Source organism: Mya arenaria, chromosome 6, assembly GCF_026914265.1.
Source record: "Mya arenaria isolate MELC-2E11 chromosome 6, ASM2691426v1".
NCBI classification, from domain to species: domain Eukaryota; kingdom Metazoa; phylum Mollusca; class Bivalvia; order Myida; family Myidae; genus Mya; species Mya arenaria.
The window spans coordinates 76,869,921-76,894,087 of record NC_069127.1 but is presented as its reverse complement, the minus strand read 5'-3'; the positions used below and the strand labels follow the sequence as shown (position 1 = coordinate 76,894,087).

At 37.6% G+C, this 24,167-nt stretch overlaps 1 protein-coding gene across 1 annotated transcript in view; it reads left to right on the top strand.

Annotated features, from left to right (window-relative positions):
* Positions 1–24,167, top strand: part of LOC128238422 (uncharacterized) — a 106,886-nt gene that overhangs the window by 53,592 nt on the left and 29,127 nt on the right. Inside the window, exon 3 of the mRNA XM_052954337.1 lies at positions 21,492–21,657. Coding sequence (XP_052810297.1) covers positions 21,492–21,657 — 166 coding nt within the window. The remainder of the gene's footprint in view (positions 1–21,491; positions 21,658–24,167) is intronic.

The following is a 24,167-nucleotide window of genomic DNA, read 5'->3' as shown; positions in this document are numbered from 1 at the left end:
TTACCTATGTGCATAGAAAAGTCTTGGAGCCACTCTCAGTGTAAGTACATGACATGTGTATTGTAATAAACCATCGCCATTGATAAAACAATCTTGCACGCTCAATTTTGATTTCCTCTATTATAATGCACCAGTCAATTGTTACCACGGCCATCTGGGGGATATACCAGGGAAAAGGGCTGTGTTTTTACCTTTCAGGTGTCATCGTAGCTTATGAACTTCAGCGAACACATTATATATTACCTTTTTGGACGTGTTGTAAACTTCAAAAAAATAAATATCAACATTAAAGTTATGAAAGCCAGAATTAGTGTCCTCGCAATGCCGGGTGATTGCGGTGGTTTTGTCTTCCCTCAAAATATATCAGGGAATTGCTCTTACCTTAGATCCCCGGGGTGCGGGGTTATTCACAGGATTTTACCACCAATTCGTTCTCGCAGGGCAGGGATTTTACCGGGGATTGGCTGGACGGAAAGTCGGGGGGGGGGGGGGGCGTGGTTACAATTGACTGGTGCATACTTTACAAGTTCTTTTTCTGAAGACGCTTTGTGCTCACTTTTTGTTTTCTAGCCAAGAATGAAAAATCAGTCAGAGATACAGTATGGTGATGCATTGTTGTTGATAGATCAATATAAATTTGTGAAATATTTGAGGGAAAGGTATTTGGTTAAATAATTTACAAGTGTAACTTTTATTTAACAATGCAGTGCCGAATATTGTGGAAATAGAATTGAATTTGTATTAATTAATCAGTTGACTAATGTGGCGTTTATGGAACAAAATTAAAATCAAAATATTCAATAAAGTTCCCTTATCACCCAATGTTGTGGAATAGTAAAGCAATGAAGATTTAACCTCACAACAGTCGTTCTCAAATGCTGGCCAGGCTTTTTTATGCTTAAGAATAACTAACCTCGCGATGTCAGACCAGAAATCATCTTGGCATGAGATTGGATCACTATGGATCGTTATGCACCAGTCAATTGTAACCACGGCTCCCTCATCCGGGGGTATACCGGGGATAGCCGGCGAAATGGGCCATGTTTTTACCTTTCAGGTGGCCCAGCAGTGCCAGGTCTTCCCGGAAAATACAGTGTGGATGGGGCTTAACCTAATGTCCCTTGGGTTCGGGGCATTTGGTGGGGACTTAACCATCAGATTATCTCCGCAGGGCGGGGATTTTAGCTGGGGTTGGCTGGACCGAAAGTACAAGTCCCCGCTATTCCGGGGGCGGGGGGGCATGGTTACAATTGACTGATGCATTAGCTTGTGTATTCAGATAAAGTTAAGAATATATATTTATTTCTGCCGTTGTTGTTATTACATGATATAAGCGAGTTAGGTATATATCTGGAAAATTCCCCCCAATAAAAGTAAGTCTTCATAGCATAGTGGATACGACACTACACTGCAATTTTTTTTTCATTTTGGTATTTTATTTACAATAACGATATCAAAGAGTAAAATATTTTATTAAAAAAGTGTCCTTAGATTCGTTACAGGAAAAATACAACTTTTTTGGTGCCAATCTGGTGTACAGTCCCTTTCATAAACAACAAGTGAAGCCAATGCTGTATTAATTTGAGACAAACAAAAAAAGACAGCACAAAGTTCAAAAAGTGTGACCAATGTGAGAATACCTTACATAATTTATAAATTTTCATGCAATTCAGACATTTTAATGCTAGAAATCACAAAAATTCATTCCCTTGAATCATAGTTTCAAGCTACCCTCTCACAGATTTACCATTTTTACAACTTTTTTGTCTTGGAAAGAGCAAATTTTTGCGTAAACATCTTCAAACCAATGATATCAGATTGCTGACAAACAATCAGCTCGTAGTTTGTCATATTTCCGTTCGAAAATTAATGTTTAATGGCTTAAACCGTTACTAACAGTTTAAGAATAATGCTTAAAACATCAATTTTTTAACTTTTATATAAAAATCTGCCATCCAAATTTTGGTCAGCACTTTTTTTATTTTTTGTCTTGGAACGAGCCATTTTTTGTGAAAATCCATGGAAACCAGTTATATAAGACTGCTGACTCAGCAGTCTTATATAACTGGTTTCCATGGATTTTCACAAAAAATGGCTCGTTCCAAGACAAAAAATAAAAAAAGTTGTCAAAATGAGAGTGCACCTTTAAACTCATACCGTAATAAAATTTCAATGCACTACATTTGACATAATTTTAAACAGATGAATTTTTTTTTTTTTAAAAAGCACAATATATCCTTTATGTGACCCCACATTATAATGAATTTATTCAGATCATAATTAAGTGACTTTTCTTGCACTTAAATGTGAACAAGAAAGCTTTGGATTGAACACTAAATGAAACAAGAATGAAATTAAATGAATCACAAAATATCATCAAAATTATACACACAAATGTTATATAAAATGATGAATACATTTGTATGGTTTGTTATCGTACTAGATGTAACTGGGCTTCGTTCATTTTTCTAAACTTTCTCTCAGTGATGAGGAATAAATTTTATTCACTGCAGTTGTTTTCTAAGTTTATGAAAATAAGAACAATTGAAACAATTCATTAACTACTGTTGATCAATGCAGATTGTGGGAGGTCATGGTTGATTTCAATGAACCACCAATAAGCCCTGCCAAAATTGGATACTGATTGGTCAGTCAGGTGCTTTTGGTAGGCATGATTATTATATAGACTAATTAAGCATGAATGTTAATTTTAACCATCATTTATGAATGTTTACACAATCAATGAATATTGAAATAACAAGCGAAATGTTAGTTTGAATGATGAAATATGTGAAGTATTCAAAAAGAGACCATTTTTTCAGCTTGTGTAAAAAATGAGAAAATTGTTAAGTAACATTATTTATTGTTTATCAGGAAAATGTTGAAATCTCATGTTTAGGCCTATAGTGATCATACTTGATTGCTATGTTATTGGCACTTATTGCAATATGTTTTATTCATTGCAATATTTATGTAAAACATTAATTATTATGTTGACTTAAGTTTGTAGATAAGAACTAATGGTATAGGTGATGTGAGAATGATCTTGTAAGTCTTTAAAACCCCTTTTGGTATTGTGAGTTCTTTGCTCCAGTCTTCTTCAGTTTAGCTTTTGAAGATTTTCAAAGTAACTGCAAAACAAGTCCAGCTGTCTAGAAAGACTATGTCAAACCCTGACCAGATATAATTTCTTGTTTTTTCAAATTACCAACTTGGCAATGGTTTTATCATAACATAGGATATTGGTTTAAAGAACATGTTAGTGTTTTTGTATGTGGAATGAAGGATCATAAGTGGCACTAAATTGAACATAATTTATAGATCTCATTGATATTACACATAGCCCCAAGTACATGTTGATCTAAGATTTAAGGCTTGGATGGAGTCAGGGCAAGAAAAATGCATGTTAATACATTGTACTTTCCAACTCAAGAACTGTTTGTTTATTCAAGTAAATAAAGCAATCCCCACACCAAGGAACTGCAGTATTGCATAACCAGCTTAATTGACATTATGAGTTGGAGTTCAAATTGCTGCAATTAAAGGCACATCTAGTTTTCAGAATTTTTCAAACTCTGATTTAGCAACCTTAATATAGTTATATGAACTACTTTTGTGAAATGAAAGCTTTTTTAGATTTACAAGGACGGGTGAAAAGTATTTGGCAAAATATGTACTTCAACACCTGATACCTGTTGCCTAGGAATCCAACAAATTCTTGCCACTCCAAATGTTACAGTAATATTCAATTTGGAGTGCCTGAAAAGAAAGCTTCTTGATTCTAAATTCAACATCTTCTTTCTGTATGACATATTGGACCAGGAGAATCATGAACCTACAACCTTTTGCATCTATTGAGATAGGGAGCTATCAGGACAGTGACAGAGGACAATACAAGAATGGCCAACTGCTGCATTTATTGAGTTATCTAATGCATACAAATTAAGACGGAGAAAATTATTCTTAATTTTTCCAAACTACTTCCTTAAGCACCTTGTACATGTATGTAGTTGTGTTTTACAATGATTGTTCAAAGTTGCAATGGCCCTTTGGGTTAAAGATGCTCTGTCCACGGGGTAACAGGTTTGTACATAATAGGGTTATAAGTACTGCGTTTTGATCCAGGAGGTTGTATTCGACTCAAGTAGTTTTTGCAGATTCGGATTTCACAAGGCACAAACCGAGTAAAATCAAAATCTACAAAAAACTACCAGAATCAAATATGACATTCCGCCATATCCGGATCAAAACGCAGTACTAATAACCCTTTTATTACATACATTACTGATTAGATCACTTAGAAGCCACATCTTTGCATAATAAATTTCATTTTAAGGATGCACTCATTGGTTTAATGACGTCAATTTAATATTGCGCAACATACTTGTTATGACGGGACGTCACAAGAGTGGTATATGGCCGTATTGCACTGGAGCGTAATTATATGGGTTAAAGTATTTTGTGATATGTATTGCATGTGGATTGATGATGGGTATAAAATAAAGAATAAAATTATGTTTGGTATTCCATTCTCACTAGCAGTGTGATGAACTGCTGACACCATGTTATGAAATTTGATGATCAAAGTATTTAAAAGACATTTCAATATTTCATACTTTGAAAACGATATTCATCTCATCTTAGTCTACTCAACCTGCTTTGCTATGTACAAAAGTCTGCAGCAGTTATATGAATAGCATTAATCAAGGCAGTGCCTAATATTTATCAACAACACTAAGTTATCATGGTAACATGTTATATGAATTGAATACCAAGCACAAATTAAGAGGGAGAAAATAATTCTTCACTTTTTAAATAAAAACTACTTCCTAATAGCATTGTGTATGCAGTCTGACATAGGTGTACAATGTAGATGTCTTTTACAAAATTGTTCAAAGTATGGCCCTGTGGTTTAAAGCTCATCTGAAAAAGAGGTGATAGGTTTTCTATATAGTATATAATTACATCATTGAAAATCTTCTCTGAAACTGCAAATAACAGTCCTTTGATATAAAAGGATTTGATCAAATAAAAGAAGCATGTGTGCCAACCACGTAAATTAATTTGTACAAGTCTTATTTAACGACTTTGAGAAATTCAAAAGAACTATGACTTTATCTGATTTAACGCTTTACCCCCCCCCCCCACACTCTACACACACTTAACTAGATTTTTCAAATTTCCTTTGCAGCTTGCAAGCAGTTTTAGTCTTAAGTTTAAGCTAGCCCATCAAACAGTGACCCCTTGTGATGTGAGCCGATTTTTTCAATGCTTAGAACATGGTTGTCAACATTCCCCTGAATGAAGCCCTAGTCCATCAGTGCTTTCAGCACTTTGATTTTTATAGCAATGAATATCTATATCTTAATGAACAATAAGTAAAGGGCTGAAAAGTTTACCATTGTAACATGTTAAACAAAATTTCTCTCTCCATGAGTCCAGGTATATCACACCCTGGGCTTATCAGTTCATTCAAAGGTCAGGCAATATAGTTTCCTGGAGAGTCTAAGCCAATCAGCATCAGGTTAATATTCATCTGTGTAGGAAATTCAAATGTATGGAGAAGATTCATGTAAACATGGTGGTTTCTTAAGCTTTCATATTTTGGATGGATAAACCTTTTTCTTAAGGTAAGAACACTTTCAACATGTATCTTTAATAATATATGACACAGTAAAAAGACCATAAATACAATATGGTTGTGATTAAGTATACTGTTTCTGCAATTCTGGCAGCATTTAAACAATGTCTGTGTTATGCTCTCTGAACCTCTATTAACACAATGTCTAACTGGGATGCTTTGAAGCCTCGTGATTGTAACACAGGTATGTATAATTATATGAATACATGCAACTTTATATGACTTGTACTCTTTTTGATATAATTTTCAAATGAGCCATCTTCATTTATCATTGATGATCATGTGGGTGTGTATGTATATGCCATATGATATTATTTTATTACTATAGATGACCAATGTTGTGCCCAGTGTGACAAAGATTAGGATCCCATGTGACCAGACAAGATATGATGGGAAAATTGGAAAGCTTAAAAACATGCAAGGCAGTCCCTGCTACATGGTGGGTTGCTAAATCATCTGTTATTTCATTGAGTTTCAACTTTGAAACTTCATATTTTTATAAACTTATGTAGACATGAAGTAGAAATATAAATGTTTTTATAACAATAACATTTCTAATTTAATAACATTTCTAATTTATGTACTTAGCTATAGATCATGGCAGTAAATGAGTAGTGATGAGGAATGATAGTAGTTGTTGTTTGTGATGATAGCAGTAGTTGTTTGTGATTGCAGGTCAAACTCCTGGATCACAGTCATATTCTGATAGACGGAGATCTTAAAAGAAAGGTGATCTGAAAATAAAGGCGTGCTCTGCAGCAAGGACAGTGCATTCAACTGAAAAGTGGACCAACATTTATGCATTCTGTTTGATAATGATCTCGTCTGGCATTTTCATTATCCAATTAATTTTCCAGCATTTGAGTTATGCCTCAATTCACTGTGCTAGGGGAATACATAGATTTCAGAAAAATGTTTAAACATGTAGTGTCAATTATAAAAAAGTGACTATAAGAAATGCCATTGATTTTGTTTGCTTGTACAAATTTAGGATGTTTAATTTCATTGTGTGAGCGCCTTTACCTTTTTAAGTTTTGTAATTCAATAAAGATTAATAATCTTTGTTATATGCATGCAAAAAATTATGACTGTAATGTTTTTTTTTTTTGTGTTTTTAAATTATAAACAAGAATAAATGTTTTAACTGCATTATTGTAGCCCTGTTAATTATACACCTGTAAATCTGAAATTACGCCTGTAAATTCTGCACCTGTAAATCTGAAATTACGCCTGTAAATTCTACACCTGTAAATCTGAAATTAAGCCTGTAAATTCTACGACTGTAAATCGGAAATTACACCTGTAAAAAATTGCTGAGAATTATGCCTAATTTAAATATTTCGCGCCATTTTACAGGTCATTTACACCTGTATTACAGGTCTTTTACAATTGTGAATGAACTTTGATTAAAGTGAATTCCAGCTGTAATTCTTAGAATTACAGATGTAAAATCATGAAAAATCACAGGTCCTTTACAGGTCTATTACAGGTCTTTTACAGTTGGAAATTTCGTACAGGTTAGAACACAGATTTTTATAAACATGTTCAAAAATTGATGTTTAATGCCTATTTCTTAAACTGTTAGTAACGGTTTAAGCCATAAAACATTAATTTTTGAACGGAAATATTAAAATCTGCTATCTGATCTTTTGTCAGCAGTATTATATCATTGGTTTGCAGATATTTACGCAAAAATTTGCTCTTTTCAAGACAAAAAAATAAAAAAAAGTTGTAAAAATGGTAAATCTGTGAGAGTGCAGCTTTAATATGAGCATATATACTTTTGTAGTGCTTTTTATAGTCACTGAAACTGCACTGGCAAAACATAAGGCATCTGGCACATTGTTTGTGTCTAAAATGTTGATTAATATCATTTTGGGTTCATATATTGAGATAAACAACACATCTGAAGAAATTCAATGTCTTTGATATACTAATGTATCTCACCTAATATCGTGAAGTTCTAAAGATATTATTGAACAGAAGTAATCAGTCAGTTGAATTGTGCACGTCTACTGTCCTTGATTTCCAACTCAGTAACACCGATCCTTTTACCTTAACACCGGTGCACTCAACAGTTCCCGCTCGGGAACCATCACGCTTATCACCCTGGTGGAGCACTCCACAGTTCCTGCTGAGGAACAACCACTACACTCCCCCCCCCCATTTTAAAAAAGAAGTGTTACCTTGTATTCCATAGCAGACGATACCAGAATGCTCCACGACTCACTGCTGGGCCATCATGATAGTCGCTGTACCACCATGATCTTGGCTCCCCTCACCCAGCTTGAGAAAAGGCAAAGCCACGCCCTACTGTGGGGGCGTATACAGCTTTTTGCCATTGGAGCAAGCTAGCTGTAGTATTTCCTGCCACGACTCCGACCTGTACCGCGCCACTGCATTGGCTCCCAGGTGTAGTGGACTCCCTAACTTAGCCCCCTTCACTTTGAAGAATGGAGAGTCGGTCTCTAGCAGCAGCCTACTCGGATCCAAGGCTCGTAGTGCCTCCTTAGCTGCCTCTGAGCAACTAGCAATCAAACTTGTGTAGCCAAAGCACACATTGGGGAACTCCGTCACCCACAAATCCACGGTTTCCCAATCACCCGTAAAACAATGAAGATGTATACGTTGGCTTGGCTGCACCCTTCCCTTCAACATATACAGCAGCTGCCACAGGTTGTCCTCCTGTTCCTTCGCCCTTGCATGCAACACCAGAACTTGATCCCCCCTCAATTTACATAATGTCCTGTCAAGAACTCGATGTTGCGTATTCCATTTTTTCTGCAGCACAGTATAGTCCAACCCCACTTCTGTGAGTGCGCGTACCCCAGGCAGAGCCAAACACCTTTCAAAATTATTCCAATAATCCTCCGACATATCAAAGGTTGATTTAGGGTGAATCCCTGTTGCAGTCCAGATGCCCCTGTTCATAAGTGCAGTTGTTAAGTCTGCACTTGGATACGACTTCGGGTCACAGAACACAGCCACGCCCCCCTCCAACTTAATGGCAAAGTCACTATCACTGGGCTGACACTCTAGCACGGTAGTAATGTCCATCACAGGAAGACTGGCCCTACTGGCCATACTGTCCAAATGAAAGTGACTGTCCCACCCAAGGGGTTTCTCCAACTCCATCACTCCCCTGAATTCCTCTCTAAGGGACGCAGTCCTCTCACAACCCAGGAGATCACACAGCACTAGCTGCGCTCTCCAATGAACCAAAGCTGCTGGAGATGTAAGCGGAAACACATCACAAGTATCTGAAGCAGATATCCCCAAGATCTTTCGTACCCCTTCAACGCACTGGCGTTGATGCTGACTGAACATGAAGGATGGACACGGTCCCATGGACATGTTCACCATTTGCATGGTCCTTTCCAAGTCACTGGACCCAATCAACATCCGGGCCGTCACATTCAGCGCAGTCACTTGAATCGCGGATACCTCTTCAATTATGTGCTGATTTTCATTAAAGATACCCGGCACATGATCCTGAAATGCATGAGCACGAGACAACTGGACAACACAGTTCGATACAACACACAGTCCTTGCTGGCTTTTCTTCCCATGTCTGGAAATAGAAAATGGTACATATTTAGATTTTACTGCTTACACACATTCACCAGTACTTATCAATAGTAAGGGCGTCCGATGCCGTTACACCTACACATGACCCATGAAACCATTTGTCACAGCCGTCGCATTGAATCATAAAGCGACCTTGCCACGGCTGCCTACAAATGCAATAAAGGGTATTATCCACCACCCTGTTACCTGACCCCTTCTGTTGGGTTTTCAGCAACTCTAAGATCCACCCGGGCAACTGTCTGTCCCTGCAAGGTTTGATACGATCATGGTTGACCACCAACAGAGATCCGCGTAGTTGTACTCTGAAAAGAGAAGAAGAAAGTTTCTCCACAACCACTCCCGGCCCCTTCCAGGGCGGCGAAAGTTTTCGACACTTGCCCTTGATCACTGCAGTGTCCAAGAGATACACCACATAACCTTCAGCGTATGGTCTCTGGAGCACATGCACGTCATAGTCTCGTTTCATGCGCTTGAAAGAGACGTGTCTAAGTTTTTCCTTGCCACCTCATTTGCTGCCTCAATATTCTTTACTAGAGTATCAACATAAGTTTCTGCTGAAACCAGAGTATCCGTTGATTGCGGGAACATGAGATATGCCGAGGTTTAACTCACGGCCTAACATGAGTTTATTTGCAGTGAATCCTGTACTATGATTCACAGCACTCCTAAGAGCCCCTGCGATTTGAGGTAAATGTAGGTTCCACTGATCTTGTGAATCTCGTATATAGCATCTCACTGCATCCATTAGCGTACGATTGTACCTTTCAACCTGCCCGTTCGCCGCTGGGCGATAGGGGGTTGTTCTAGCTTTATGAATTGCTAGTACTCTAGCACAAATGGCTGTGAACAATTACGACCCAAAATTGGAACCCTGGTCTGAAAAGACCTGAAATGGATACCCAAATCTAGAGAAAAACTGGTCAACAGCCGCCTTAGCTGTTACCTCCGCTGTTTGGTTTGGTAAAGGTACACATTCGACCCATTCAGTAAATTGGTCGACCATCATCAACGCAAGCTGGTTGCCCCTAGCAGTGACAGGTAAAGGACCCAAAAAATCTCAATGCACCCTTTCCATCGGCCCTCCAGCCTGATACTCTTTTAAAGGAGTAACACCATACCTGTCGTTTTTCTTATGCTGATCGCACACTGGACAGGTAGCAATATAGTTATGGATGTCATCGCCCATCCGATACCAGTAAAACTTGTCTTTCAGGCGCGCTTTTGTGCGGGCTACTCCCTGGTGGCCTGAAGATGGTATGTCATGGTTCAGCATCATAACTTCCTCCCGTAATGATAGTGGGATCACTAGGTATTTATCCTCATCCATCTTGCGAGACCTATAAAGAAAATTATTAGTTAGTAGAAACTGTTCTGTATTGAGTCAATATGTCTTAGCACATGAACTTGTTATAAATAGATCCCGCTCACTATGACTTATTGTGTCCTTTAACCAATTTAACAAAATAGCAAGATCAGAGTCCTCGGACTGGGACTTTTGCAAGTCTTCTATTTCAAAACCCCAACAAGTATGAATGCCATTGGGCACCTGTATACCACAAACTTTTACATTGGACTCATTTTTTACCTACTTATCTCAATGTATACCTCCACATCACCTGTTTCTCCTTCTGTTGGTATGCAACTTTATGCAATTGTATCCTCCTTCGGCCCCTATTGCTGCCGCTGATACTGTAAAGTCACTATTAACCCTAAGTAAACCTTCTTCGTCTCCCGCCTTGCCACTGTTACCCAAAACTAGGCACTTACTAAACTGTACCTGTGTACTTTCTGACTCAGTGTGCGCACTATCACCCTGCGGGGCCATCCCCGGTGGCGCACTACCATTCAGGGCTGCAGCTCCCCCTTGACAGTCGCTCACGGGCTCCAGGTGCTTAAAGGCGCTACCTTCTTGCATATCAGCCCTCTGCGCTGCCAAAGAAACCGCATAATCCACATCCTGTGAAAAAATACCTCATTGGCTATCAGCTCTCACACAATACTTACAGCCACCACAAGGGAGGTCAGTCTACCGTACCCCTACTTGGGATGAGGTCTACGCGAAAGCGCGTCCGCATTCATATGTTTCTTATCCACACGATGCTCCAGTACCATGTTGTACTGGGACAACTCCTCCATCCATCTAGCAAGTTGACCTTGTGGTTCTTTGAAATTAAGTAACCATTTTTAGTTAGACTCGAGTGGTCGGTTCTGACATTAAAAGGCTTACCGAGCAAATAGTGCTTAAATTGCCTTGTAAATCTTACGACTGCAAGCAGCTCTTTCCTAGTTGTGCAATAACAGCGTTGCTCCTTAGTCAGAGCATAACTACCATAAGCTACTACTCTTTCCGCACCATCCTGCACCTGGACTAACTCTGCACTTACAGCCATATCTGACGCATCTGTATCTAAAATGAAATCACCTTCTACCCTAGGTAAAGATAACACCGGTGGCTGCACCAGTGCTGTTTTAAGTGTTTCAAATGCTATTTGCTGTTCATCTCCCAAATGAAACTTCTGCTTACCCACTACAGCATACAGTGGTTCTGCTACCTTCGAAAAGTTTTTGACAAATGTACGATGGTAGTTTGCCAATCCCATAAAACGTTCTACCTCCTTGGAGCATGTAGGAACTGGCCTTTTGGACACAGTCTCCGTATCAGCTTCCAACATTGTAAGTGAATTTCCACTTACCATCCTTCCCAGGAACTCAACCTCTTTTTGGAAGAAATTACATTTCTTTGGTTTGAGCTTCAAACCATAGAGCCTGAAACGTTCCAGGGACTCCTCGAGGTTTACCATAATTATGTTCCTCAAATGACTTTTCCATGACCAAAATATCGTCCAAGAATGCGAGGACGGTTTTCCAGTTTAAACCACGTAGAACAAGGTTCATAACTCTAGAAAAGGTCGCGGGGGCATTACATAAACCAAAACCCATTTTAACATGTTCGTACAGACCCCATTTGGTAATGAAAGCCTTTTTCTTTTGGTTCTCTAACTTAATAGGGACCTGCCAATAAACTGAATTTGCGTCCAACTTAGAAAACCAAATATTACCAGACAAAGTGCCAAGACAATCATCCACAAGAGGGAGGGGGAAAACATCCTTTATAGTGACATTGTTTACGGCTCGATAATCAATACACCACCTTACACTCCCATCTCGTTTACGAATAAGTACTTGAGACGATGCCTAATCTGATGTTGATTCCTGGATGATTGCGGCCTGCAGCATCTTTTGCAAATGTGCTTCTTCCTCCCCTGCAAAACACAGTGGTGTCCTGCGCAAACGCTGTTTAACTGGTCTTGCATCCCCTGTATTTAAAGCATGTTCAATAGAAGAAAATGTGCCCAAATCAAACTCATTTATAGCAAAACGTCTTCATATGCAATTAGCAAATGCACTAATTGCTCTGATTGCCCAGGCTCAAGATTTCCTATAGGCGACTTAACCATTTGCTATAAATGGTCAGGGACGACCAAAGGCTCATGACTCACCTAAGGATGGTTGTGTACCTGATTGTTCTGATCCTGACATTGGTCAGTATCCGCCCACTGCTCTTTCGGATCTTCCTTATCACTATCTACATCTACAAATGACTCAACCGGATAGGCTCTTCCTATTTCTTTACCTTTCTTTAAAAGCAGAAATCAGTGGTGTTTACAACACACATAAAAGGCTGCTGACCCTCACTACGAACCACTCTTGGTCCAAACACTTTTGAATTTTCACATGGTTTGATATAGAAATCAGGCATTTTTGCATCTATCTTACAATTTACCTTTACTACCGAGTTTGGCGGTACCACTCTCCTCTGTGCTACTGTCACATGTGCAACAATTGGCTGCCCACTCCGATTTGTACTTTCCATAGTGATCTCATGGCTGTCGTATATCAACGTACCCTTCCCCATGTTTAGGATAGCGCTACCCTTCTGTAAAAGATCTGCACCAAAAAGCATGTCTTGATCAATAGGGGCCACATTAATAGGGCCTACATAACAAGTTTCTCCTATTTTTAATTTAACACTCTTTGCTACAAACCCATTTATTGACATCTGCCTACCAGCAGTGTCCAGTCTTACATCATGCAATTTTGTAGAAGGATTTTTTAATTTTTCATACACCTTGTCTGAAATGATAGTCACTTCCGCCGCACAATCTACCACTGCCTTTACTGATACATCACCTACCAGTACCGGTATGGTGAAAGTGGACAACGATTTCAGTAAACATACATATGTACTTTAACTTTATCCACAATCCCCCCCTCCCCCACCCCACGACTGGGAGGAACGGGTATATGTTCCGAAGGCAACTGTGCCTCTGAACTTACAAAGTCAACACTTTGGCTAGACAGTACCTGCTCTACACTAGCAGAACTAGACGTAACATACTTATCTCTGACATGGACTCCGCTGTCTTCTGCACCGCCCGCACTTACACAGCACTTTCATCATAATCAACTGCTGCCGGCATCTGTGAAGTCTTCATTTCCCTCATCACACTTCTGCTATGCTGAAACAATCTTAAATGATTTACAGCAGCTTCAATTTTCACAAAACCTTGCATGAATGCATTATGTCCTGCCTCTGTATCAACAAGGCCCTGACAAAAACGATCAATAGCTTGGCCATTGCTAAATGATTCCGGCAAGTCAGCGTAAGCATCCACAGACAAAGTTTGCACCCTGTCTGCCCAATCCTCGAGGCTTTCGCCTTTAGACTGACAGGCATGTAAAAACTTTGCCTGCACTGTAGCCGGTGATTCTGGACCAAAACGGTCCTCAATGTTCTTCAATAACAACTGATAGGTAATCTTTGGATTGCCTTAAACCAGCCTAGCACCGTAATCAAGGGCCTTCCCTTGCAAACACAATGACAGACACGTTCGACATTCCTTTTACGTCCATTTGAACGCCTTAGCGTACTCATCAAATTTCATGAAAAAAGAATTTGATGTGCCGTCATCCGACATAGACTTTGGCATGTCCCTAAGCGCATGTCTATCTCTTGTATTGACAAATCTTGGCTCATGAACATTTGCAAGCCCATAACTAAAAACATCTGCATTGGTGGACGGGGTACTGGCTGGCAGAGTCTCTCTATAATTTTGCATAGCATTTGACAATGGGGGGTGCTGACTCCTGAGTGAAGGTGATTGGCCCCCTGTGGGTTTATAATAACCTGGGGTAAACTTTTCTCTTACCTGCCCATACTTACCCTTAGGGACTTCTGACTCCCATTGCATCCTCCTTCCCTGGGAACATACCACGAATCTATGTCAGCCAACTTTCCAAGGAACCTTTTTTAAAATTAATTTTGGATATTCATATTCTCTTTACGCCACAAGTCAACTGATTCACACCAATGTAAATATATTCTTTAACTGTAACTCCACATTATTTAACACTGCACTTTGAAATAATAATTAGTAAAATTACACATAAATTATTATATATGGATGATTTTTAGAGCTGCACTCTCACAGATTGAACGTTTTGACAACTTTTTTTATTTTTTGTCTTGGAACGAGCCAATTTTTGCGAAAATCCATGGAAGGCAGTTATATAAAACTGATGACAAAAAATTAGAACGCAGATTTTTATATACATGTTCAAAAATTGATGTTTTATGCCTATTTCTTAAACCGTTAGTAACGGTTTAAGCCATAAAACATTAATTTTCGAACGAAAATATAAAAATCTGCTATCTGATCTTTTGTCAGCAGTATTATATCATTGGTTTGCAGATATATATTTACGCAAAAATTTGCTCTTTTCAAGACAAAAAATAAAAAAGTTGTAAAAATGGTAAATCTGTGAGAGTGCAGCTTTAATATGAGCATATATACTTTTGTAGTGCTTTTTATAGTCACTGAAACTGCACTGGCAAAACATAAGGCATCTGGCACATTGTTTGTGTCTAAAATGTTGATTAATATCATTTTGGGTTCATATATTGAGATAAACAACACATCTGAAGAAATTCAATGTCTTTGATATACTAATGTATCTCACCTAATATCGTGAAGTTCTAAAGATATTATTGAACAGAAGTAATCAGTCAGTTGAATTGTGCACGTCTACTGTCCTTGATTTCCAACTCAGTAACACCGATCATTTTACCTTAACACCGGTGCACTTTACAGTTCCCGCTCGGGAACCGTCACGCTTATCACCCTGGTGGAGCACTCCACAGTTCCTGCTGAGGAACAGCCACTACACTCCCCCCCCTATTTTAAAAAAGAAGTGTTACCTTGTATTCCATAGCAGACGATACCAGAATGCTCCACGACTCACTGCTGGGCCATCATGATAGTTGCTGTACCACCATGATCCTCTCGCCTCCTACCACCATGATCCTCTCATCTCCCCTCACCCAGCTTGAAAAGGCAAAGCCACGCCCTATTGTGGGGGCGCATACAGCCGCTTGCCATTGGAGCAAGCTAGCTTTAGTATCTCCTGCCACGACTCCGACCTGTATCGCGCCACGGCATTGGCCATGGTTCGCAGGTGTAGTGGACTCCCTAACTTAGCCCCCTTTGCTTTGAAGAATGGAGAGTCGGTATCTAGCAGCAGCCTACTTGGATCCAAGGCTCGTAGTGCCTCCTTAGCTGCCTCTGAGCAACTAGCAATCAAACTTGTGTAGCTTAAGCACACATTGGGTAACTCCGTCACCCACAAATTCACGGTTTCCCGATCACCCTTAAACAATGAAGATGTATACGTTGGCTTGGCTGCACCCTTCCCTTCAGCATATACAGCAGCTGCCACAGGTTGTCCTCCTGTTCCTTTGCCCTTGCATGCAACACCAGAACTTGATCCCCCCTCAATTTACATAATGTCCTGTCAAGAACTCGATGTTGCGTATTCCATTTTTTCGGAAAGAGTAGCCAATGCCCATTAAAATGGTATGCGATATGTTGGTATAACTTTATTGTCTTTAGACAAACAACCCAAATCCAATGTCACATTCTCGTCTTTTTCTGTAGTCGGAACCTGTACAGCAAATTCCAATTCTCAGTGTATCCCCGTGTAAACAGGTCTACACACAGAAATATTTAAGTGATTTTATGCTTTGGTATAAAGAAAATACAATTCCGTTCCGAAATATCACAAAATGACAAACGCACTGATTTTATGAACAACAGTCTTCAAACTAATTCCACTTCAAAATTTCGTAAAAGGCAGCCATTTTCTTACAAGAGCTTTGATGATGATAACTAAAATAAGCAAGTTTCAAGTTTCATTTTCATCATGGCATATAATATGCTTGCATATCACAAAACAAACAAACATATTTCAGTTAACATCATAAGCAAGAAGCGCCAGCTTCCGCCATCTTGGAAATTGTGCACGATAACTTTTTGTTGTTGTGAAATTAGCAATAGGTTTAAAAACACTAAAAAAAAAAAATTATATCGAAGATTGAAAAACGGGCGGCGGAAAAAATAAAAATAAAGTTAGGAATTGGAATCTTTTTCTTATTTGGGTTTTGCAATATTTAGGTACGGCGCTCCCGTAAAACGAAAGATAAAAAAACTCTGGCCTTAATGCATTTAAAGAAAATTTTGATTTTGAACATGTGAAGGAAGGTGATGTTGACCTAGATGGAAGGGCTACCAGACAAATCGGCCCCTTAGATTAGAACATAAATCTTTATACTTCAAACAAATCTTGAAATAATATACAGAAGCATGTTGCTAATATTTACAAAAGGTATAATGAATATACATGTGAACATAGACATTTATTCATGAGATTGTTTTTTTTATGGAAATAAATCGAATTAGAACATAAATCTTTATACTCCAAACAAATCTTGAAATAATATACATAAGCATGCTGCTTATATTTACAAGAGGTATAATGAAATGTGTTTCATATCAAGTCCACTATCTAAAACCGTTTCAAGCACCTATCGTCCACCGTAGATGGCACCAACATTTCTCAAAAACTCCTCGCACGTACGTGACCTCATGTGAATCATATGAGAACCACTCATCCATTATCCTGGCGTCAATATATACATATTGCTCTCTACGCTGACGGCCAACGGCTGCCACCGACACGAGTATAAGATGTTATTTTTTTCGAGACAGACGTTCTTATGGCAATTTGTCACATTCCAATCAGGTGTCAGGCGTCGGAATTTGTGACACTACAAGTTTATTCGTCTACACTCAGGTCACAAAAAAATGACAAAAAGTACACAGCAACTAAACGTTATCATTATTATGTGAACATTGACTATTGAAAAAAGGGTATATATTTTTTATGACAATATTGACAGCAATAGTTTACCTCAAATAAGTACATAATTAATTGATGATTGAAACGTAAAGAAATATGGAAAAGCAGCTTGCCATATTTAATCATTTGAATTTAAATAATCAAAATATGAATTTGTGGCCACGTAACTTTTAATTTAATCATGTATTATCTTAGATTTATTGATACTTTAATAACCTGAAAATTAAACTTTAACTAAGCTGTACATCAGATTTTATAATTTAGTATGAGTTGTTATTATTTATATTGTAAAATAAAAACAACGAAAAAAAAAACGCTAAAAAAATCTTCCAATTTTGATAATACCATGTCAGACGTGTGTGTTTTATAATGTACCGATGCAACTATGACACTTGCCAATGTGAGTCATATTCAACAGCTTTTCCATATCTAGAAAGTGTTATACATTTTTTATACGTTTTGGGGTGTCTACAAAACATTAATATTGCTAACACCTACCTTTATCGGAGACTCGGTGCTGCCATCAGTCACATACAATGCTATGATGGGGTTGGTGGTTGCTGGTATGAACTGAGGATTATTCCTCAGTGCGTTTGCCTGGATTTATTTATTGTCATCTTTTTTAATTAATATTATGGCACTTTCTCATTTTGTGAACATGTATGTATATATATTATTTTTTTGACAGCGGCACGTTACCTGTCTTTAGAAACGATTTAATATATTTATACTTGAAATGTCTATATTACTCAAATATTCTTGAATCAACTTGAAAAAAAAGTTAACAGATTAAAGACACGTATTTATTCACACGTCTTTGAATGTCTTTTTTACACCCACCACACCCACAAAGAACGCATTGCTCAAATACATTTGTTTTTTAAAGTTTTAATCGACCAATTAATATTTATCAGTCATATAATAAAATACGTTCTTACATTTTTTAACATTTAATATTAAAATAAATTTAAATGATCAATGTATTTCATGAATATTTGTCTATTTGTGAGTTAACAGATCTCATTTACAACTTCTTTTGAAATAAAATTTGACAAATTATGTTTTTTCTTTATATTCAAAATAAAAAAATAAAATAAAATTAAGGGGCCGAAATGTCTCTGTTGAAAATCAATAAGGGGCCGAAACGTCTCGATTCAATTTAATTCAGGGGACGAAATGGCAGGGCCGAAACGTCTTAGGGGCCGATTTGGTTGTAGGCCGATTTGGTAAGGGGCCGATTTGTCTCGCTCCCAATGGAAGAAGCAATGATAGTAGTGAAAGGTGCTGAATGTGTTCAGATATTTGATTTTTAGAGCTTAAAGCTGCACTCTTATAGATTGAACATTTTGACAACTTTTTTTTATTTTTTGTCTTGGAACAAGCCATTTTTGAATGCATGGACACCAGTCATATAAGACTGCTGACAAAAAATTAGATCGCAGATTTATATACCTAAGTTCAAAAATTGATGTTTTATGCATTTTTCTTAAACTGGTAGTAATGGTTTAAGCCATAAAACATTAATTTTCAAACAGAAATATGAACATCTGCGATCTGATCTTTTGTCTGCAATCTTATATCATTGGTTGGCAGATATTTACCCCCATATTTGCTCTTTCCAAGACACAAATACAAAAGTTATAAAAATGGTACTTCTGTGAGAGTGCAGCTTTAAGGCAGTTTATTTATTTTATTGGATGGTGCACTGTTTGTTGTTTGTGTATCTATACTAAAAGTTCTTTCTGTGTACAAGCAATTTAACATAGTTTTGTCAGTGTGCAGGCAATTGAACGAAGTCCTGTGTGTGTGCAGGCAATTGGACAAAGTCCTGTGTGTGTGCAGGCAATTGAATAAAGTCCTGTCAGTGTGCAGGCAATTGAACAAAGTCCTGTCAGTGTGCAGGTATCTGTACCAAGTGTTGTCAGTGTGCAGTAATTATCAAGTCCTGTCAGTGTGCAGGCAACTGAACAAAGTCCTGTCAGTGTGCAGGTATGAGAATCAAATTCTGTCAGTGTGCAGTCAATCATCAAGTCCTGTCAGTGTGCAGGCAACTGAACGAAATCCTGTCAGTGTGCAGTCTGAGTCAATCACCAAGTCCTGTCAGTGTGCAGGAAACTGTGACAAGTCCAGTCAGTGTGCAGGCAAGTATGACAAGTCCTGTCAGTGATTATCCAGGCAACATGTTTGATCAGTATGTTTTTCAATATTCTTTGAGAACAAATATCAATTTATATTGATTACAAAGGTTAAACTCTTTTACTCAGGTGAGCGATTTAGGGCAATAATGGTCCTCTTGCTTTAGATGTAGTGGTTATAAACTAACATATACTGCTTAAACATTGCAAGAACTTGCCTATTTTCATATTACTAATATTTTATAATTTATAACTCATATTGGTCATTAAAATTTACGTCATATTTACTTATTCCCTGCTGCTAAGAGGATACATGTTTTATCTGCAAATATCAGTCATCATTTCAACATGATTAAAAACTGTACCTACCATCCTCACACTTTGAATGATCATTATCTTTAAACTGCCTCAAAGGCGTCCAATGTCAATGACAAATCAGCTGTCATACAACATGGCGCTCATCATGCTAAACATTTGAGGTTAAGTGCCGTGGTGTCACTGGCATCCATGAATTTGAATCATATAACTTATGTTAACAATGATCAGGGCCGTAGCTAGAGCCAATTTGCACGCAGGTAGGGGGGTCTTGAGTCATGCCCCCCCTCCTGAAAATTTTGAAAGCGTAGATAGTAAATGGTGCTTTTTGTCAAATATCCAGATGGAAAATAAGCTTTAAAATGGAAAACAAATGAAGATTTTTATGTAGTTTATCCAAATCACATCAACATTTTTTTTTCACCTCACTGATTCATTGTACATTCATTGAAATATATATCACTGAACATACATTTGCTTTAACGTTCAAATCAAATAATGAGGTGTTACAGTAGTTGGCTTTTCTGGGTCTAAAAATATATATCTAAAACTTGATTTTCAAAGGGGGGATCTAAACACCACTCACTCGACTAGAAAAAGAAAAGAAAAAATCCAAGGAACGAAATATTAATTTGGTGTGGCCTAAAGGCCTAGTCTAAGCCTTCTATAAATGACCCCCCCCCCCCCCCCAATCTTTAATGCAGTCACACATGATGTGTAAGTCACACATGATATTTGTAGCATGGTCCCATGTAGCCAAAATGTTTTTTTAGTTTGAAGAACTTAATTAACTAATCAAAGCACTGATAGTGCTGAATGGCTTAAGCAATGATTCCTTCTATGTGATATTCAAAACAGATCATATGAATGATAGCATGACACTCGTGCGCTCGATCTTACGCCTGCCTGTCCACACACCCAATCTGCCGACACACTCGCCCGCCCACTCACTCACTCACCACTCAAAACCCACTCACAACAGTGGATATTTTTTGACCTTTCAAATACAAAGCAATACAGAGGAAAATGACGCAGCTTACTAAGAAGTTGGAGTATGAACGCCAATATACGTTTGTAATATCTGAGGTATACATTAATGAATAACGATATTGGATATTATTATTATCGTATATATATATGTGTTCTTCCATCTTACAATGTTGCTGGGTTTATTTTGTCCATTTAGCTTATTTCACTCCTAGAGCATTGCACGCAGAAGGGAGAAAACTGCACTGATTTGATTATGAATTGTACATCTGAATTCCCTACCCTGTAGTATCTTATTTATAGAATTATTATGAGGTCAAAACCAAAACTTCAAGGAGTTATCCAGTTTGTAAGAGTTTTCCCTTGCATATCCGTTATATGTGCATTTTACTGTTAATATTCGCAAAATATTACACACTCTAGCATGAACTTATTTTGTAATTCAAACATAACTCCAGGTATGTTTCAGAGACTGATCTTAATTGAAGTCTGGTACCATTAATTATGATGTTCAACTGCACATGGACTCAGTTGAATTTTTGTGGTCTATTATTTTTATCCTGATTCAGGTGAGTGTAACCAGATGCTGGATAGCCTGTCCTGTTCCGACCATGAGGGTGAGGTGTTCTGTAAGGCCTGCTATGGAAATAAGTTTGGACCCAAGGGTTTTGGGTTAGCTGGTGGAGCTTCTGGTGTCTCCATGGATACTGACAAGGCTTTCGAGGTGTCCAGAGAGTGAGTAGAAATCGGAATTCATGTTGTGATGATTAACTGACATGAGGTTAATAAGTGTAATTTATGTAATGTTATGTATTTTGATATTATGTTACTTAAATTGTGTAACACAACTTCTGCATTTTACCTATTATCTTAAGAAGTGTTTTTTATACCCCGACAAACAAAGTTTGAAGGAGGTATATTGGAGTCACCCTGTGGTCGGTGGGTCGGTCCGATGGTTTGTCGGTTTGTCGGTCGGTCCGTTGCAATTTACCTTGTCCGGAGCATAACTTAAAAACTACTAGATGGAATTGGATTAAACTTCATACAATGATAGATCATAATGAGAGGGAGTGCAGTGAACAGGAAGGGCAATTCTATTTCAGCTAATTACAGAGTTACTGCCCTTTGTTACATTTTCTTGTCCGGAGCTTAACTTAAAAACTATAGGATGGAATTTAATAAAACTTCATACAGTGATAGATCATAATGAGAGGGAGTGCAGTGTACAGGAGCCGCAGTTCTATTTTAGCTAATTACAGAGTTACTGCCCTTTGTTACTTTTTCTTGTCCGGAGCATAACTTGAAAACTATAGGATGGAATTTAATATAACTTCATACAGTGATAGATCATAATGAGAGGGAGTGCAATGTACAGGAACAGTATTTCTATTTTTGCTAATTACAGAGTTACTGCTCTTTGTAACTTTTTCTTGTCCGGAGCATAACTTGAAAACAATTGGATGGAATTTCATAAAACTTCATACAGTGATAGATCATAATGAGAGGAAGTGCAGTGTACAGGAACCACAATTCTATTTCAGTTTATTACAAAGTTACTGCCCTTGTTACGTTTTCTTGTCCGGAGCATAACTTGAAAACTATTGGATGGAATTTAATAAAACTTCATACAGTGATAGATCATAATGAGAGGAAGTGCAGTGTACAGGAACCGCAATTCTATTTCAGCCAATTACAGAGTTACTGCCCTTTGTTACTTATTTCTTGTATGGAGCATAACTTGAAAACTACCGGATGGAATGTAATAAAACTTTATACAATGGTACAGCACAATGAGAAGGAGTTCAGTGTACATGAATCATTACATTATTTTAGCAAATTACAGAGTTATTGCCTTTTTTCTGTGTTTTTGGTCAAACTTTTGTCCAGACAGTAACTTGAAAACTACTAGATGGAATTTCATAAAACTTCATACAATGATAAATCATAATGAGAGGCGGTGTTCGGGGTATTAATCACCTTCAGTGATAGATCTAGTTATCTTTTGATTTTGTTGTTATGGTAATACATCAATGGTTTTAAATTGGTTGAATATGGTCCATACATTTATAAAAAGCCCTAAACATGTTTTGTTCATCTACAGGCTGTCAAGCTGTCCTTATTTTTGAATTCCTCCCTTTCCTTTCTACTCTTTGGTCCAAAACTCCTGAAATTTCCTACTTTTTTGGTTCAAGTTGTGTATTTCACAATATCCTTATATTAATAGTTAGAAAATGGTAGTTCAGTTGAACACCGCTATTACGAGCATCGTTTATCTGAAACTATCGCTATTTCGAAATTACCTTTCGGTCCCGATTTTATTCCTTCTTTGTTTAACTAAACTTTGAATATTAATCTGAAATTGCAATTCCGAAGTAAAAATTACGGCTCCAATTTGGTATTTCACACCTATTTATCAATCCTTATTTTGAACCCATCATCTCATAGTTTTTCAAACCATACTGCAAATGCACCGGTTTGAGGGGACAATGGAGCACAATTAGCGCTTGTTTAAAGATGCACTCTTACTCCCAGATAAGATTTACCACAATTAATAATTTTGTTTTAATATTCCAAAAAGATGAATAAATGTCCAAAACAATGGTTCTTAGGAAGGATACTGAGTTTAATTTGAAAGAAATGAGCATAAAGCACAGTATTTCTATAGTAGACCACAGTAAATCTTTTATCATTCACTAATCATTTAATATTTGTTGCGCTTTCTGCTATGAAATACACGTCACGGTTACAAACTTGTTATCAGTAATTAATTTTCAATAAATGCATTATTTAGTAAGTAGTTAACAGTTTATCAGTCAAAATTGATGTTTGTGATGCATGTGTATGTATTGATTTTGAATAAGTGTGTCACTTTAAGAATGGCATTGAGCATGCGCATATTAAAAACATCACTGTCAGAAAATGAACGATTCAGTTGGGTGATGTAGTGTGTATATAATTGCTGGTTAACACAACCTGAATATCATTTGAAATGTCTATCTCATCAGATTCGAACGCCACATTGCTCACTCAACCTGCTACCAAACAATCTATTTAAACATGCTTTTTAGCTTGACTATTCGAAGAATAAGGAGAGCTATACTACTCACCGTAGTGTCGGCGTCAGTGTGACATAGGTTAATATCTCAGCAACTACTTGATGTATTGCATTGAGACTTTATACAATGGTACTCAACCATCCAATCGACTTAAATGACCAAGTAAGATAACTCTAGTTTGCATAAAAT